Genomic DNA, 18,349 nt, shown 5'->3' with positions numbered 1-18,349 from the left:
TAGCAAGGCCAATTTGCCTAACCTGTGGGAGAAAACCTGAGATGCAGACGTGGGGAGAATGCACAAACTTCAAACAGACAGTCACCCAAGGCTGGAACTGAACCTGGGTCCCAAGTGTTGTGAGGTAGTAGAACTAACCACTGAGCCATCATGCAATTCTATCAGCGCAAATGGTGGGAGACTACCTGATCTCTTTTTGAAAAGGGTCACAACATCCTCCTCACACTCACTGCTTTGAAGAGTGATCAGATAACTGGATATTGAGATCCAGTTTAAGGGGTTTATAGGGGAAGGTGGTGGTTTGGGAACAATAAAAATAACAAGCCTTATGACGGCACCTCCACAGGACTAACCAATAAACAGGCCTCACATGTAAAGGTTACACTTTAATAGACCTGGCTTTTATTTAAATGCAAGATTATAAATATACTTTAGAAAAGTAAAAATTACATCTAAAGTATACATAAACCGGTTAAATACAGTGTTCTTTATAACACATCTCTACATTACTAACTCAAAATTTTTGAAGCTGCATAGTCCTCATGATCTCGAGATTTGATCAATTGATAATTTAGAGTGAAAAAGTAAAGTCCCTTTGAACATCAATGAAACAGACGATTTTACCTTGAGGGAAAGAAATTGGAATCAGAAATCTAAGTCTAGTCTGTTTTTCCACATCCTTTGACACTGTGGAATTGAATTGTATTGCCTTTTCTGACAGAATGATCATACACAGGGACAGACGTAGGCCATTCAGCCCCTTGAGCCTATTCCGTCACTCAACATAGATCAATGAGCATATTAAGTCTGTTTACGGTTATGGTGACAGTTTAATTGTGAGCTATTGCCTAAACACATCAGCATTATGTACTTCCACCTATCATGCACCTTCAATTTGGAGCGGATGAAAAGCTTTATACCCATCGAGTCATAGAATTGTACAGCGCGGAAATGGACCCTTTGGCCAATATTAAAAATCTACGTGTTCATGAAAATTCAGCAGCTTTTCTTCAGGTACAAGTGTACATCGTCATAAATAATTTGAATTTTTTTTAAAAAGAGAAGCCAGACAAGAATTAAATTTAACTTCCATTTAAATAATGGAATTAAAACTCCAAGCATTGAGACAGTTCAAAAGTATAACTCAAAACATCTCTTTTAAGTTTCTCGAAGAAAATGTAATGTGATTAAAAAAAACAACCTAATCCTGTACAAAATACCTAAACATAATTATATACATTATTTTACAAATCACAACTTGGTTCAAAGATGCATGAAACAATTGTCAAAGATAGCAAACAGAATAGCAGGGCTGCTTAACACAGTCAATGTGGCCTAACTGAGGCTTTGGAGACTGGTCCCAGAATGGTGGGTCATTACAATGTGAGACATTCATCTGACTATCATTTTTGCTTTTATCTGTCCAAATAGTAGCCCTCATGTTGAGATAAACAGTTCCTGAGAGCCCGTCGGCTTGGGTTACAAAATCTAAGTGGCCTGTATATTGGCAGTACTTTGTAAAGTGACCTCTCACTGTATCGCTGCTCCTTTGATGCATTGTATCCCACTGTGACACACTGATGAACCACTCCTCACTATAATCGTCTCTGAAAAACTGTACCTCACTTAACACTTTGATATCCTGGACTTCACTGTAAAACTGTCTGATATCCCATTTTTTCACTGTAACCATTTCCAAAATGTCCTAATGTCTGATATTTATTGCTCACTGTAACACTTTCATGTACTTCATTATAAGACTGTCTGATGCATGAAAACTCACTACAGTACTGAAATACTTCACTATAAGACTCTGATGTAAAGCTGGAATACCAACACTCTCTGATATACCAGACCTGCTGCAATAACTCTCCCCAATAAATGTACCTAGCAGAATTGCAACTTGTTCACTGGGATTGTCCACTGAGACAGATTTTCCAATAGGCATTGTTGTTAATTAGACTGATTGTTGGGAAATACAGTTAGATGATTCCTCTCATTATCCAGTGTCACAATACAAAATGGCTAAAACCATTCTGTTTAATGTAAACAAAAGAGCTTCAACCTCTGAGGTTAAAGAGATGTCTGGTAGTCGTTGTTACATTGAGTTGAGGATATAATTTAGTTTCACTGTCTTGGTGTTGGTCAAAGTTGTATGTGCTTGCCCATCCCCTAAGGAACCCAAAAATTATCAAGGATGCTTGTGGGTGGTTGGACTGTGATCAGATTTCTTTGGCTTGAACGTTTTCAAGAGATGTGGGCAATTTTGGCCAGGTTTCCATGCTACCCAGTCCTAGGGTATTAAGAGGCAGCTACATTTAGGGGCCTGGAATCACATGTGGGCTGTAGGTTTACTCCCTTGACAGATGTTCGTCTTTTCTTAATGTGCATTCATAACATCCCTACAGTGTGGAAGCAGGCCATTCAGCCCATCGAATATCACACTGCCCCCTCCCCCCAAACAGCATCCCACCCAGACCCACCCCACCATTGCAACCCTGCCTTTCCCATAGCTAATCGACCTAGCCTGAACATCCCTGGACACTATAGGGAAACCCACGCAGCCATGGGGAGAATGTGCAAACTCCACAGAGGCAGTCACCTGAGGGTGGAACTAAACCTGGATCCCAGGAGTTGTGAGGCAGCAATGCTAACCACTGAGCCACTGTCTTTGACAGGACATGGGTAGACTGCCATCCATTACTCAGCTCGAATTGTTGTTGGCAGTATCAGAGATTGCATGCTTGATATCTAATGTGTACTATCTTTATTATGTATAGAATTAAAGAATGATACAGTATGAAAGGAATCCATCCACCCCATTGCACCCATGCTGGACATAGCCATTCAATTATTCCCACAATCCTGCTCTCTCTCCATCGTCCTATAAGTTATTTTTTTGTACTTCCCTGTTGAGAGTTAGAACAGAGAACATAGAACATAGAACAGTACAGCACAGAACAGGCCCTTCAGCCCACAATGTTGTGCTGACCATTGATCCTCATGTATGCACCCTCAAATTTCTGTGACCATATGCATGTCCAGCAGTCTCTTAAATGTCTCCAATGATCTTGCTTCCACAACTGCTGCTGGCAACGCATTCATGCTCTCACAACTCTCTGTGTAAAAGAACCCGCCTCTGATACCCCCTCTACACTTTCCTCCAACCAGCTTAAAACTATGACCCCTCGTGTTAGCCATTTCTGCCCTGGGAAATAATCTCTGGCTATCGACTCTACCTATGCCTCTCATTATCTTGTATACCTCAATTAGGTCCCCTCTCCTCCTCCTTTTCTCCAATGAAAAAAGTCCGAGTTAGTGTGGAACCAGCTTTTACCACTTGTTCAGGAGCTTTATTCTAGAATATTAAGAACTCCCTGGGCTGATGAGTGTTTTTTCCACTGATTGGAGAGCCAGTGGGGAACGTCATTAGTTGTGTGGGTAGGGTCCAGTGGAATCAAATGACCTTTAGGCACTGAAATGGTCACCTGCAGGTCTTTTCCACGATGGAAGACCCAATAGCCAGGAGCTGCCGGTCAATTAGAGGCAGACAGCTACATATTGTTGCTAGTGCCAGTGGAGGGCAACAGTTGCTGGCACCACAAACAGCAGAGGCCCAGGAATGGATGTGGGCCTTATGGGTCAAGGGTAGGCTGGGGGAAAGGGTGGGGGGTGATCAGAGGCAAGGGCAGGCGTCTGACTTCCAGCTGCTCCCCCACCACCCTCGCTGATGCTGGGACTGCCGGGAGATTGACTCCATGTGCAACATGCAACCAGGCCTTCAATGAAAGGTTAACAGTAAATTTATCAATTTAATTGTTAATTACCAGGGTGAGAGACTGATACACAATCCAGACAGAGATTTATTGTGTCCAGAGCAGAATGGCACACTCATTTTTCTTTCCATATCTCTCGAGAAATGTTACTGTTAAATGCTCATGTACCTACTTACAACATCAATCACAAATGGCTTACTCTTTAAGTCAACAATGAACCAGAACAATTGTAACCAGGATCAGCCATTAGGTAATGTTTGGACAAACCAGGAGTTTCTAAAAATGAAATATAACAACCAGGCATCCATCCGAGTGCTCTTATCAGAATGCTTCCATTAGAAAAGTTGCATTGAAATATACCCATTGGAGTACACCCATCAGAAAATTCCTATCAGAATACTCCCATTAGAATACACCAATCAGAATTCTCCCATCAGAATACACTCATCAGGATACAACCATCAACATAATCCCATCAGCATACTCTCATCAGAATACACCCATCAGAAAATTCCCATTGGAATACTCCCACCAGAATACACCAATCAGAATTCTCTCATCAGAATACACCTACTGGATCACACCAATCAGAGTGCACCCATCATAATACACCCATCAGACTACACCAATCAGAATTCTCCCATTGGACTATACACATTGGATTACACACATCAGATTACACCGATCAGATTACACCCATTGGACTACACACATCGGAATACACCCATTAGAACACACCCATCTGAAAACTGCCATCCAATACCCTTCTACGTAATGCATGCAAGAGTTGGTTAGCTCAGTGGGTTGGATAACTGCAATGCAGAGTGATATTAACAGCATGGGTTCATCGCCAGGGTCACCATGAAGGTTCTGCCTTCACCTGAAAACCTTCCCTGAGGTGTTACATCACCATCAGTCATCCCTCCCAGTCAGACAGTGGCCCTAGGGTCTGGTTGGCCTATGGCAACTTTACCTCATGGTTCACCCATCAAAAGTCAGAATTCACCAACTAGAAAACCCCCATTCCCTAGAACAGAGCTTCACAAAAACATAATCATGGGCTAAGCCTAGTTCTCAATGCCATTTTCATGAATCAACAAACCTGGTTTGCTCAATTTCCCCTCTAACAAAACCAAAACATTAACTACTAAAGATCTCAAGGGATGATAGCATCTCTTGGAGTACCCTAGAAACACCACATCCATTGGTCATTAAAACATGTAACAATTATAAAGAATTGTATCTTGCTGTGGTACAGTGGGCTGTCAGGTTTTGCTCAGACACTTTATATACACTGTGATAGATGACTGTAGAACCAACCTCCCTGGGTCAACCACACAACTCTGACTTAAGATGTCATCTACCTAACCCTGCTCATGCGAACAATAACATACAGACCAATGGTTCAACAACTTGGGAAACACTCCACTCCAGCCAATCCTTGCTCCATTTGTTTTTATGGCTTCTGTTCAAATATAGCAGGCTCTTTGTCCTCACATTGGCCATTCAGCAATTTCAAGGAGTCATTAAATAACAGTTATAAATATGCAGAGCTGACATTACAGTAACAGTCCTGGTTACTAAATCAACAAGGTCAATGCTATGGCGCAATAAACTCAAAAATCACAGGAATATGTGACAAAGTTGTTTGTTAGAAATGGAGATGAAGATTTGGGGGAGTCTTTGGTTTTATTTGTTTGAACTGAGGCTATCCTCTCTCCCGTGATTACCAGCGATGGGGTTCACAGCCTCAATTGAGAAAAGTCCATTTTGAAAAGTTGCTCAGATGCTTTGCCTCTTGGGCTCAGTCTCTTACTAACCATCCAAGCAGAGTTCAAACGGATTTTATGTGTCAGCAGGGATGTGCCTGGGTGTCCTGTTGCGAGGTTTGCTCTTTGCCCGCCGGCCCACTTCCCCCACGTACTTCCACTTGTTCACCATCATCTTGCGCTTCTTGCGCTGTTTCTCGTTGCACCAGACCCGCTCGCAGTACTCCTCCACGCGGTGCAGGTTCGAGTAGCCGATCAGCTGCATGATATCCTTGAACCACGGCTTCTGGCTGTGCAGTCGGCGAGGCTGTGTGACGCACGGGCGGTTGGTGTGCTCCTCATCATCACGGCCGAAGATCTCGTCCAGCTGCCCGCTCTCAATCACCTCCAGCGAGATCTTGCTCACTGTCTGTGTGAAGCCGTGCTCCATCGTTTTGCAGTAATATGTCCCTTCGTCCATTCGGTAAATCTTTCGGAATAACAGGCCGTGCTCAGTCTTGATGATCCTGTCATCAGTTTTCACCTGTGGGAAGCCAATAACGTGCATTTGTGTACTGCCATCCAGTCTAAGAAGAGTCAGAAAGCAGGCAGCCTACAGGCTGGTTAGCTTAACATCTGGCATAGGGAAAAAGTTTATTAAAAGCTGTACATGCACTGTGCCTTCACCTCCCCAGATGGCATGATCAAAGATTAACTGGCTAACAAGACACAGAGAGTAAGCATAAATGGGGCATTTTCTGATTGGCAAGGTGTAACATGTGGTATGCCACGTGGGATCGGTGTAGGGGTGTCATCATTTTACGTAACCAGAAGGGATTTGATAAGGTCCCACTTTTAATATGTTACAAATTACACAACACCAGGTTATAGTTGAACAGGTTTATTTTGAGAATATTCTTTTATTCTCCACAACCTATCTGATGAAGGAGCAGCGCTCCAAAAGCTAGTGCTTCCAAATAAACCTGTTGAACTATAACCTGGTGTTGTGTGATTTTTAACTCTGTCCACCCGAGTCCAATACCGGCTCCTTCAATTCGTGACATTTAAAATGGGTGTCAAAAATTGTAGAGGGGATAGTATGTGGGATTTTTTCACTGGATGCAGCTATCACTGGCAGGACCATCCCTAATTGCCCAGAGGGCATTATGAGTCAATCACATTACTATGGGTCTGTGGTCACATTAAAGATGACAGTTTACTTCCTTAAAGGATATTAGTGAACCAGGTGGGTTTTCCCCCTGACAATGGTTTCATGGTCATCGTTAAACTCTTATTTCCAGATAATTATTGAATTCAAGCTCTGGCATCTGCCATGGCAAGATTTGAAACCAGGTTCCTGGAACATTACCAGCGTCTCTGGATTGATAGTCAAGTGTGTGGTGCTGGAAAAGCACAGCAGGTCAGGCAGCATCCGAGGAGAAGGAGAATCTCGGGCATAAGCCCTGATGAACGACTCATGCCTGAAACGTCAATTCTTCTGTTCCTCAGATGCTGCCTGATTTGCTGTGCTTTTCCAGCACCACACTCTTGACTCTGATCTCCAGCATCTGCAGTCCTCACTTTCTCTCTAGATTAATGGTCTAGTAACAGTACTACTAAACCATCAACCCCCCTCCCCCATGTTTGAAGATTGACTGGTTAACAAGAAACAGAGAGTTGACGTAAATGGGTCATTTTCTGACTGTCAAGGTGTAACATGTGGTATGCCACAGGGATCAGGATAGTTTAGTGTAGATGTAGTTTTTTACAGCTTATTCAGGATGAAAGGAGCAAAGGCATGTTTCTAAATCTACTGATGACACAAAAATGCAGAGAAAAGTAAGTTGTGAAAAGGAGATCCGAAGGCTACAAAATGATAACAATAGGCTAAGTGAGTAGGCAAACATCTGCCAAATGGAATGTCATATGAAATTGTTCATTTTAGCCGGGAGAATGCAAATGAAGGACATTATCTAAAGACTGAGATCGGGTTGCAAAGCTCTGAGACACTGAGGGATCTAGTGCATGAAATGCAAATGACGGGTGTGCAGCCCTAACAGGTAATCAGGAATATTACTAGATTCTATAAAATTAAATAATATTGTTTTTCATGAAGAGAATTGAATTTAAAAAAAACTAGGAATTCTGCTTCAGTTATATGAGGTACTGATGAGATCTCACCTGGGTGTCTGTGTACAATATTGGTTTCCTTATCTAAAGAAGGATGTTGATCGTCAATTTGTAGTACAGATTACATTGTAGAATATGGCTAAAAACCCAACATTTATACCGCATGATGGTGACATGTGAATGCAATATTTGTTTTAAAAAACTGGAACGAAACCTAGACTAATAACAATCATGTTGATTGTTATTAAAAATCCATCATGTTCACTCATGCCCTTTAGGGGAGGAAATCTGCCATCCTTACCCCGGTCAGATGTACAGGTGACTCCAGACCCACAGCAACGTGGGTGACTCTTTAACTGCCCTCTGGGCAAGTAGGGTTGGGAAATAAATGCTGACCCAGGCACTTTAAATGTCATAGAGTCAGAGAGCCATACAGCATGGAAACAGACCCTCCGGTCCAACTTGTCCATGCCAACTAGAGGAAATTTAAGGCAAAGCTGCCAACCAGTAGTTTTGTTTATTTTATTATGAGATATAAAATGCAGAGTTAGTTGCAGTGAGGATGACGAAGAGAGGTAAGCAGAACTGCATAAAGGGTGAGAAGATGGAGCAGACATTTGAAAGCATTACATAATACCCTTCCAAATAAAGTTTGTGTTGACACAGAAATTAATGTGATCTTCTGCCTAGATCTGAGATGTGAAATATACAACAGCTAGCCCAAGAGATAGAGTCTTACAGCATGGAAACAGACTTGTCAGTCCAACTGGACTATGCCGACCAGATATCCTAAATTAATCCAGTCCCATTTGCCAGCATTTGGCCCATATCCCTCTAAACCCTTCCTACCTATATACCCATCCAAATGCCTTTTAAATGTTGGAATTTTATCAACCTCCACCACTTCGTCAATCATTAAATGGTTCCACTCACCTCATCTTTCATATCGTCCACAGCTCGCTGGATGAACCATTTAACGGTGGCCTGAAGAGACTTTGGGATGCATTCAAGAAAGGTGCTGTTGTGTTCAGTCCCATACACTACTCTCTCCTCCGCACTATCAAACTCTTCTACTGTGAGCGATTAAAAACAATCACAATTTTTTGTTTAGGTTACGCTCAAATCAGTGAGGGTCAAATTTCAAAATGGCCGTTCATTTTGGTCCATGTGTACCCATCAGTGCAGGAGGAGGCCACTCAGCCTCACTGTTGCCAGTGCCCACTCTTTGAAAGAGCTATCCAATTAATCTCACTCCGCGGCTCATTCCCTATTAACCAGGCTTTTCTAGTATTTCTCAACTTACCTCTTGAAATTTCTATTGAATCTACTTCCACTGCCCCATCGGGTACAGCCTTCCATATCATAATACCTGGCTGCATCAAAATAATTCACAAATTCTGCATAGTTCTTCTGTTAATTATGTTCAAGAAGTTTGATTTCTCACTCCTTAGAATGTTTAAGAACAATAAGGAACAGAAGCAGGAATAGGCTGTTCAATCCCTCGGGTCTGCTATGCCATTTGATATGATTGTGGATAAACACATCCTGGTCTCAACTCCACTTTCCTGCCAGCTCCCACAACCCTTTAACCCAGAGTAGCATGGTAGCTCAATGGTCAGTACTGCTACCTGTCAGTGCAAAAGATCCAGGTTCAATTCAACCTTCGGATGACTGTGTGGAGTTTGCACGTTTTCCCCATGTCTGTGCAGGTTTCCTCCCACAGTCCAAAGATGTGCAAGTCAGGATGGATTGGTCATGGGAAATGGCCCAGTGTGTCCAGGGATGTATAGGCTGGGTGAGTTAGCCATGGTAAATGCAGGGATGGGGTGGATCTTGGTGGGTTGCTCTCTGGAGTGTCAGTGTGGGCTACCTCCATGCTGTAGGGATTCTATGATTACTAATTGACAATCTGTTTGTCTCCTCCTTAAATTTACTCAGTGTCCCAGCATCCACTGTGGTAGATCACTCCACAGATTTATGACTCTTCAAGAGAAGAATTTGTTGTTGTCTCTGTTTTATATCTGCCAACCTTTTAGCTTAATATTATGACCTCTCATTCTGGAACTCCCCACAGGGAAATATCCTCTCTATGTCTGCGTTGTCAATCTCTTTTAGCATCTTGACATCTCAATTAGATCTTCTTTCATTCTTCTAAACCCTAGAGAGTATGGGGTGGAACTGCTCAATGTCTCATCAATAGACAATCCAGAGAATCTTCTCCGAACGGTCTCCAATATAATTATATCCTTTGCTAGTTGCTCCTATCTTTTGTCAATGTTGACAATTTTCACCAATTACAGTAGGTGGTTGGGTTTGTATTCACACCAACCTAGGTTCTTCAAAAGTCGATTATCCAAATTTCAGATTATCTGAACAAGATGTCAAGGTCCCGATGTTTGGTTAAACTATATTATCCGAACTTTCGATTATCTGAACATTCGGTTATCCAAACAAGATACTCCTCACCCGTGCTGTTCGGATAATCGCGGTTGCTCTGTATAGTTTCTTGACAAGCCCTGAACCAAGAAATGGGTTCAAAGAGTGGAGGTCAGCCTGGGTAGGACACAAAAATCTGTGCTCTTGGAAAGATGAGGGTAGACCATTGCAGTACAAATTGTCCTTTTCCCATGTTCAGCTCCTCCACTAGTCAGGAAAAATCATTTTGGAAGGTGAGATAGGGAGGAACATGCCCGAATCTTTAGCGTCTGTGTGGCAGATTCTTGTGCCTTCTGACATTGTTTCAGAGAGTGAAGTGTCAAGCATTGGGTTGCCATGGATATAGAATTGGCGGGCCAACAGAAGACAGCGAGTGGTAGTAGAAGGAAAATATTCTGCCTGGAAGTCTGTGGTGAGTGGTGTTCCACAGAGCTCTGTCCTTGGGCCTCTATTGTTTGTAATTTTTATTAATGACTTGGATGAGGGGATTGAAGGATGGGTCAGCAAGTTTGCAGATGACACAAAGGTTGGAGGTGTCGTTGACCGTATAGAGGGCTGTTGTAGGCTGCAGCGGGACATTGACAGGATGCAGAAATGGGCTGAAAGGTGGCAGATGGAGTTCAACCTGGATAAATGTGAGGTCATGCATTTTGGAAGGTCGAATTTGAAAGCTGAGTACAGGATTAAGGATAGGATTCTTGGCAGTGTGGAGGAACAGAGGGATCTTGGGGTGCAGGTACATAGATCCCTTAAAATGGTCACCCAAGTGGACAGGGTTGTTAAGAAAGCATATGGTGTTTTGGCTTTCATTAACAGGGGGATTGAGTTTAAGAGTCATGAGATCTTGTTGCAGCTCTATAAAACTTTGGTTGGACTGCACTTGGAATACTGCGTCCAGTTCTGGTCGCCCTATTATAAGAAAGATGTGGATGCTTTGGAGAGGGTTCAGAGGAGGTTTACCAGGATGCTGCCTGGACTGGAGGGCTTATCTTATGAAGAGAGATTGACTGAGCTCGGACTTTTTTCATTGGAGAAAAGGAGGAGAAGAGGGGACCTAACTGACGTTTACAAGATAATGAGAGTCATAGATAGAGTCGATAGCCAGAGAATATTTCCCAGGGCAGAAATGACTAACACGAGGGGTCATAGTTTTAAGCTAGTTGGAGGAAAGTATAGAGGGGATGTCAGAGGCGGGTTCTTTACACAGAGAGTTGTGAGAGCATGGAATGCGTTGCCAGCAGAAGTTGTGGAGGCAGGGTCATTGGGGATATTTAAGAGACTCCTGGACATGCATATGGTCACAGAAATTTAAGGGTGCATACATGAGGATCAGTGGTCGGCACAACATCGTGGGCTGAAGGGCCTGTTCTGTACTGTTCTATGCTCTATGTTCTATGTTCTATGCAGTCAACGAGCTAATTGGCAAAGACCAGGACAGCATCACAGTGGGCATCAGTTTGCAATGTTGGTTCTGATCTCCAAACAAACTGAAACCTGAACAGACACTTGGTACCATGTAGGCAGTGGAAGCATTGAGAACAGGAAAAGCCATGGGCACTTTGAAAGATGACTATTACCCCTGAAATATTACGCTCTAAAATTCTTTTTAAGACAGAATTAGGTTCCAAATACTGATATGAAGCTGTGTAAAGGAGAGTGCTTTCAAGAGAAAGGCAAATATAATTACTTTTAGTTGTGGTGAGTTCTGGATAGGAGTGGAAGAGGAGGTTGAGGGAGTGGGGTCAAGGAGTGAGAGGTCTTAAAGAGGGAGGCTTAGCAAAGGACCCAACATGAAAGAGGTCGCATTCATGTGCTTTCTTCTCAGATTGATTCTATTTATCCAGTTCAAATCTTCCTGCTCTGTGCACCTTTGCCTGATAGAAAGGGTGGGAAAATGATCTTCAGTCAGACCTTTGCCGATGTTGCTCAGTAGCCGACTGCCCTGTGTGTGTGGCTTTGTCCCTTCAGCACTGTCCCTCTCCCTCTGTGAGAGAGCACCTGACAAAACACTGCAGACTGGGAACTTGCCACTTAAGCCTGGCTCACAGGCCCAGCATCTTACTGCGAGGAACATTCTAGAAAAAAAAACATGGCTGTGCAGCAAGCAGTAGGAATGAGAGTGAGTAAAAGAACATTTGTATAAGGGGGTAAAATACATATTTTTTAAAAAACTTAGTAGTTAGTATTTAGTGATAGACAACTCTCAGGCTTGGGATTTTTAATTAATACATTAATATTTAATTGTAGCTCATATTCATGGCATGAAGGGAAACCACCATTTAGGAAATGAGTCTTTATGATCGGGATTCTGGATTAGTGGTGCTGGAAGAGCACAGCAGTTCAGGCAGCATCCGAGAAACAGTAAAATCGACGTTTCGGGCAAAGCCCTTCATTAGGAAGGCTTTATTCCTGATGAAGGGCTTTTGCCCGAAACGTCGATTTTACTGCTGCTCGGATGCTGCCTGACCTGCTGTGCTCTTCCAGCACCATTAACCCAGAATCTGGTTTCCAGCATCTGCAGTCATTGTTTTTACCTTTATGATCGGGACCCAGTTATCAGCAAGAATTAAGTGAAAAGTACAAAATAGTTTGAAATTCTCAACCACCCTCATTCAGATTCCTGGATGGATTTGTGTGTGGCTGGGGTGGGGGAACAATTCCAGGTTGAGTATTTATCTGTCCCTCAGTCCGATCTAGGAATTTGTGATCCCAAGGAGAAGGCTCATGGCAACAAAAGATTCAGTTTCCTGACCCATACGCCCCGTACCATAGGTTAGCATGCAAGAGAGAAAGGACAACGCTTAATGCTAACCAGAATAGTCTCTGAACTGAATGGGAACAAATCCTGCTGAAGGACAACAAGTTATGCACAGCACCATTGACATGAGATTCAAATGCTCAGTCGATTTAACCAGCACAGGAATCAGGAATGGCAGGGAGGCCTTTCACCACATTGGGTCTGCTCATGGCTGATCTAATGGTGACCTCAACTCTACAGAGATGAGGAGAAACTACTTCACCCAGAGAGTGGTGGCTGTGTGGAATGCTCTGCCCCAGAGGGCAGTGGAGGCCCAGTCTCTGGATTCATTTAAGAAAGAATTGGATAGAGCTCTTAAAGATAGTGGAGTCAAGGGTTATGGAGATAAGGCTAGAACAGGATACTGATTGGGAATGATCAGCCATGATCATATTGAATGGCGGTGCAGGCTCGAAGGGCTGAATGGCCTACTCCTGCATCTATTGTCTATTGTCTATTGTCTATTGACTTCCTTGTCTATCCCCATTAAAGCTGAAAATGTGTTGCTGGAAAAGCGCAGCAGGTCAGGCAGCATCCAAGGAGCAGGAGAATTGACGTTTTGGGCATGAGCCCTATCCCCATTAAACCCTGACTCTCTTATCAGTGCAGAATCTGTCTCTTTCAGCCTCAAAAACTATTTGATAGCTCTGCCTTCTCCACCAATCTCTGGGGAAAAAACTTCCACGCTGAAAGGAAAAAAATCCTTCTCATCTCCATGTTAAACAACTGACTCTTTATTTAAAAATTGCGTCCCCTCCTTTCATGAGGGGAATATTCCTCAGAGCATCTCCCCTGTTTGCATCCCATATATGGCATCCGTCCCTCCCTGGCTGGATTTACACATTGATTGCTCATTAATCCCATCTCAGAGACATCACTTTGATATGTAGAAAGCACGCTGGTGGATACAGCAGAAAGGAGACAGATTGGAGGCAGAGATGTGGTCGTTCTTACCAATCAGACTCTGATCCAGACACTGGTGAATGGGGTTACCGTTCCAAATATCCTGTCTCCGGAAACGTCTAAACAAAGAGAGGACACAAAGAGAATCTCAGGCTCTTTAACACAATCTTGCCGAAGAGATCAGCTCATCCGCTAAATGCCTTTCCCTCTCAGACTGTGTGCCCTTATGGCGATGGGGACTAACTATTCTCAGAATTCTGGTACCTCTATAAATGCTGTAAGTGAATGGTTTGTGGGTGAAATTGGGGTGACAGTGGCAGTGTCACTAGACTAGTGATCCAGAACTGTTAACTAATGCTCCAGTGACATGGTTTCAATTCCTGGATGGTCAAATTTTAATTCAATAAACATCTGGAATGAGGCTAAAAAGGCTAACCTAATGGAAACTGTTGTGCATCTTAAAACCCATCTGGTTCATTAATGTCCTGTCGGGAAGGAATCTGCTATTCTTAACCTGTCTGGTCTATATGTGACTCTAGGCCTACTGCAACATGGCTGACTCTGCCCTATCAAGCCATCACGCTGGCCCAGCCACTGAGGCTCACGTTCCGTGAACATATTTGAAAGAAGTCCCCTTGCCCCAGTAGTTCTGCAGGTGAATATGTGATGGTCTGTGAAGTTGAATCACATGGGTTGACAATTGTGGGCAGGAGGTAAGTCTAAAGTTGGCCGTGCTAAACTGTCCATAGTGTCGAGGGAGCTGCAGGTGAGGTAGGTTAGAAATGGGAAATGCAGGGTTTACAGGGATAGGATGGGGGGGGAGAGGGGCCTGGGTGGGATGCTCTTCGGTAGGGTCGATGTGGACCTGATGGGCGGAATGGCCTGCTTCCACACTGTAGGAGATTCCATGATTTCTATAGTGGGTGAGTAATCTGTGTTGGGGCAGATGGCCCCAGCTATTTAGAATGGGCAGGGTCTTAGTAACATGCCAATCAGAGGAGGTTAGATTGGGGTAGGGCGAGAGAATAGTTAGCCTTAAACCTTGTGGGAGGATGAGGGGTGGTTGGGGGAATGGGGGATTCCCACTGGGTTAGGCTTGGGCATGTGGGGATGGGAGTCTGTGCCACAAGGTATACTCCCAGCTCCCTTCAGTGTCACAGAGTACGTTTCCAACCTACACAGCCAATCCAATGGTCTGAGCAGTTGTGAGGATCTTCCTGGTTAGCGTGGGTTTGGAGTCCCGCTAACACAGAAGGGTGTCTCATAGACTTAAACAAAAATGGAAGGTTTCAAAACTGCACCTGATGGATTACTCACTCTCTCTGTTTTAAGTGCTTCCCTAATAATGTGGATTCAATATGTCGCCCAAGAGGAGTCATATTGGACTTGAAACATTACCTGTTTCTCTGACCACAAATGCACCAGACCTGCTGAATGTCTCTAGCAATTTCTGTGTTTATTTCAGATTTCCAGCATCTGCAGTATTTTGCTTTCATTCATTTTCTGTTGACCCACATATGAGTTAGCCCCTGATCTACACAGATTGAACTGAAGGCTACTGTTTGGCATTGCAATGGGCTTCACCATCCACACAGAGAAGGGGACAACCCCTCCAGGGTTATCGCTTCCCATGACTCCCCAGCAACCGTTGCTGGTGAATACACTCACAAGCATCAGTTGGAGGGTGGTGTTTGTGGTTAAGAATAATCAGCAATGTAAGCTAGCCGACAGGGCATGGCACCTACTGCTGGGAGTGAGAGTGAGGGGTTTGGATGGTGGAGGTGGGGTGCGGGGGGGTGGGGGGGAGATGGTGGGAATCAGGCAAATGAAACTGTGGAGTACTTGTGTACAGCCACTCCTGTAGATATGTTGTTCAATATTCAACATTAGGGTGGCACGGTAGCTCAATGGTTAGACTGCTGCCTCACAGCAGTAAGGACCTGGGTTCAATTCCAACTTGAGGTGACTGTCTGTGTGGAGTCTGCACGTTCTCCCCCTGTCTGCATGGTTTCCTCTGGGTACTCCTGTTTCCTCCCACAATTCAAAAGATGTGCAGTTTAGGTGGATTGGCCATGCTAAATGTGGGGCTACATGGATAGGTTGGGGGGATGGCTCTGGGTGGGATGGTATCTTTCAGTACTGTAGGGATTTGATGATCAGAGGTCACAGGCTCTATAATTATCTAAACTTATAGAGATGTACAACACAGAAACAGGCCCTTTGGTCCAACTCGTTCATGACAACCAGATATCTCAACCCAATGGGGTTGGCATGGTGGCACAGTGGTTAGCACTGCTGCCTCACAGCGCCAGAGACCTGGGTTCAATTCCCGCCTCAGGCGACTGACTGTGTGGAGTTTGCACGTTCTCCCCGTGTCGGCGTGGGTTTCCTCCGGGTGCTCCGGTTTCCTCCCACAGTCCAAAGATGTGCAGGTCAGGTAAATTGGCCATGCTAAATTGCCCGTAGTGTTAGGTAAGGGGTAAATGTAGGGGTATGGGTGGGTTGCGCTTCGGCGGTTCGGTGTGGACGTGTTGGGCCGAAGGGCCTGTTTCCACACTGTAATGTAATGTAATCTAATCCAATCTAGTCCCACCTGCCAGCACCTGGCCTATATCCCTCCAAACCCTTCCTATTCATATACCCATCCAGATGCCTTTTAAATGTTGCAATTGCACCAGCCTCCATCACTTCCTCTGGCAGCTCAGTCCATACACGTACCTCCCTCTGCGTGAAAAAGGTGGCCCTTAGGTCTCTTTTATATCTTTCCCCTCTCACCCTAAACCTATGCCCTCTAGTTCTGGACTCCCCCACCCCAGGGAAGAGACTTAGTCTATTTAACCTATCGATGCCCCTCATGATTTTATAACCTCTATAAGGTCACCCCTCAGCGTCCGATGCTCCAGGGAAAACAGCCCCAGCTGACTCAACTTCTCCCTATAGCTCAAATCCTCCAACCCTGGCAACATCCTTGTAAATCTGTTCTGAATCCTTTCAGGTTTCATAACATCTTTCCGATAGGAAGGAGACCAGAATTGCATGCAATATTCCAAAATACACAGTATAATGCACAGTACTCAAAGGATAAACAGAGTTGTCCACCATGTGTTAACCAGATGTGAACATAGGTACAGATTTGTGCATTCCTTTCATCTATTAATGTGTTCATATAAACTGGCCTCTTGAGGTACAGTGGCAGTGTTCCGGCCTCTGAGCCAGGAGGTCCAGGCGTAAGTCCCACCAGCTCTAGATGTTCCTGAGCAAGTTGGTGAAAACTATCTAAGCCAGCCTTCCCCAGCACATACACACATGTTATTTCGGAGCCAGTGTAAAGATTCCAGACACAGTACCTTTTAGCAGCTGGCAGGTATCTGGTACAGGAGCTTCCATCCCAGGCACAGTAGGGGTCTCTGGCGAGGCAGCACTCGGCACATGCATTACCATAAGTCTCACACTGATGGAGCTTCACCTGGGCAACGCCTACCCTCGAGCCAACGTACAGCTGCTGCTGCAAGGGGGCAGAGGACACAGGAGGGACGTTAAGTGGCAATCAACAGGAAAAATCTACATCCACCAAAAGAATACCACGGCAATGATACCTACCCGTTTTACTGATATCTCCATTGACGTGATAGGATTCGGAATCTGGCAACGTGAAAATAGAAATCATTATTGGACATCTGCGTATCTCTCCCTTTCCTGGAGAATTACTCCGGAGACTGATAGATAAAATGGGTGAGGTGCCAAAAGGGACACTGGCCTTTATTAGTTGAGGCACAGAGTTTAAGAGCAGCGGGGTTATGTTGGAACTGTATAAAACATTGGTGCGGTCACAACAAGAGGATTGTGTGCAGTTCTGGAATCCACATTATAGGAAGGATGTGATTGCACTTAGGAGGGTACAGAGGAGATTTATCAGGATGCTGCCCTGGGCCGGAGAGTATTAGTTAGGAGGTGCTATTGGACAGACTGAGGCTATTTTCCTTAGAGCAGAGGAGACTGAGGTGGGGACATGATTAAAATGCATAGGAAGTAGGATCCAATATTATCAGACCATAGCTAGATGGTAAAATGAATACCTTAAAAACCTGGAGTTCTTCGAGGATAACTTCCTCACTCTGTACGCCGTTACCCTTCCGCAGGGCAATTGTCTTCAGGACTAGCCCAGTATCTTCAGAGAAAGATAATACTCTTCACAAAACAGTAATCAGGAAGAACCAAAGGGAACACTGTTGTTCACCTTGCCCATGCTCCTTCGTCTGTTATCATCCTGTGGACTCCCTCAACTCTTGCACCTGACACTTCTCTCCCTGGTTTTGCCTTTCTAAGTGAGTAGAGAAGATTCCATGACACTATAGCTCAGTGGTTAGCACTGCTGCCGCACAGCACCAGTGACCAGGGTTCAATCCCAGCCTCGGGCGACTGCCTGTATGGAGTTTGCACATTCTCCCCGTGTTGTGCGGGTTTCCTCCGGGTGCCCCAGTTTCCTCCCACAGTCCGAAGATATGCAGGCTAGATGAATTGGCCGTGCTAAATTGCCCATAGTGTTCAGGGCTGTGTAG

At 44.4% G+C, this 18,349-nt stretch overlaps 1 protein-coding gene across 2 annotated transcripts in view; it reads right to left on the bottom strand.

The window, feature by feature from the left end:
• Positions 1-373: 373 nt before the first annotated feature.
• Positions 374-18,349, bottom strand: part of sema3bl (sema domain, immunoglobulin domain (Ig), short basic domain, secreted, (semaphorin) 3bl) — a 196,309-nt gene continuing 178,333 nt past the window's right edge. The window contains exons 12-17 of one of the 2 annotated variants that reach the window (XM_072581859.1): positions 17,867-17,958; positions 17,391-17,432; positions 17,138-17,295; positions 13,842-13,909; positions 8,588-8,724; positions 374-6,068 (exon numbers count right to left, since the gene is read on the bottom strand). In XM_072581859.1, the coding sequence (XP_072437960.1) occupies positions 5,622-6,068; positions 8,588-8,724; positions 13,842-13,909; positions 17,138-17,295; positions 17,391-17,432; positions 17,867-17,958 (944 nt within the window). In that variant the 3' untranslated portion in view covers positions 374-5,621. Of the gene's footprint in view, positions 6,069-8,587; positions 8,728-13,841; positions 13,910-17,137; positions 17,296-17,390; positions 17,433-17,866; positions 17,959-18,349 lie in introns of both variants that reach the window. The other variant, XM_072581858.1, reaches the window with a different exon arrangement.

This window comes from Chiloscyllium punctatum, chromosome 12 (genome assembly GCF_047496795.1).
Source record: "Chiloscyllium punctatum isolate Juve2018m chromosome 12, sChiPun1.3, whole genome shotgun sequence".
NCBI lineage: Eukaryota > Metazoa > Chordata > Chondrichthyes > Orectolobiformes > Hemiscylliidae > Chiloscyllium > Chiloscyllium punctatum.
This window is presented reverse-complemented; position numbering and strand designations above follow the sequence as displayed.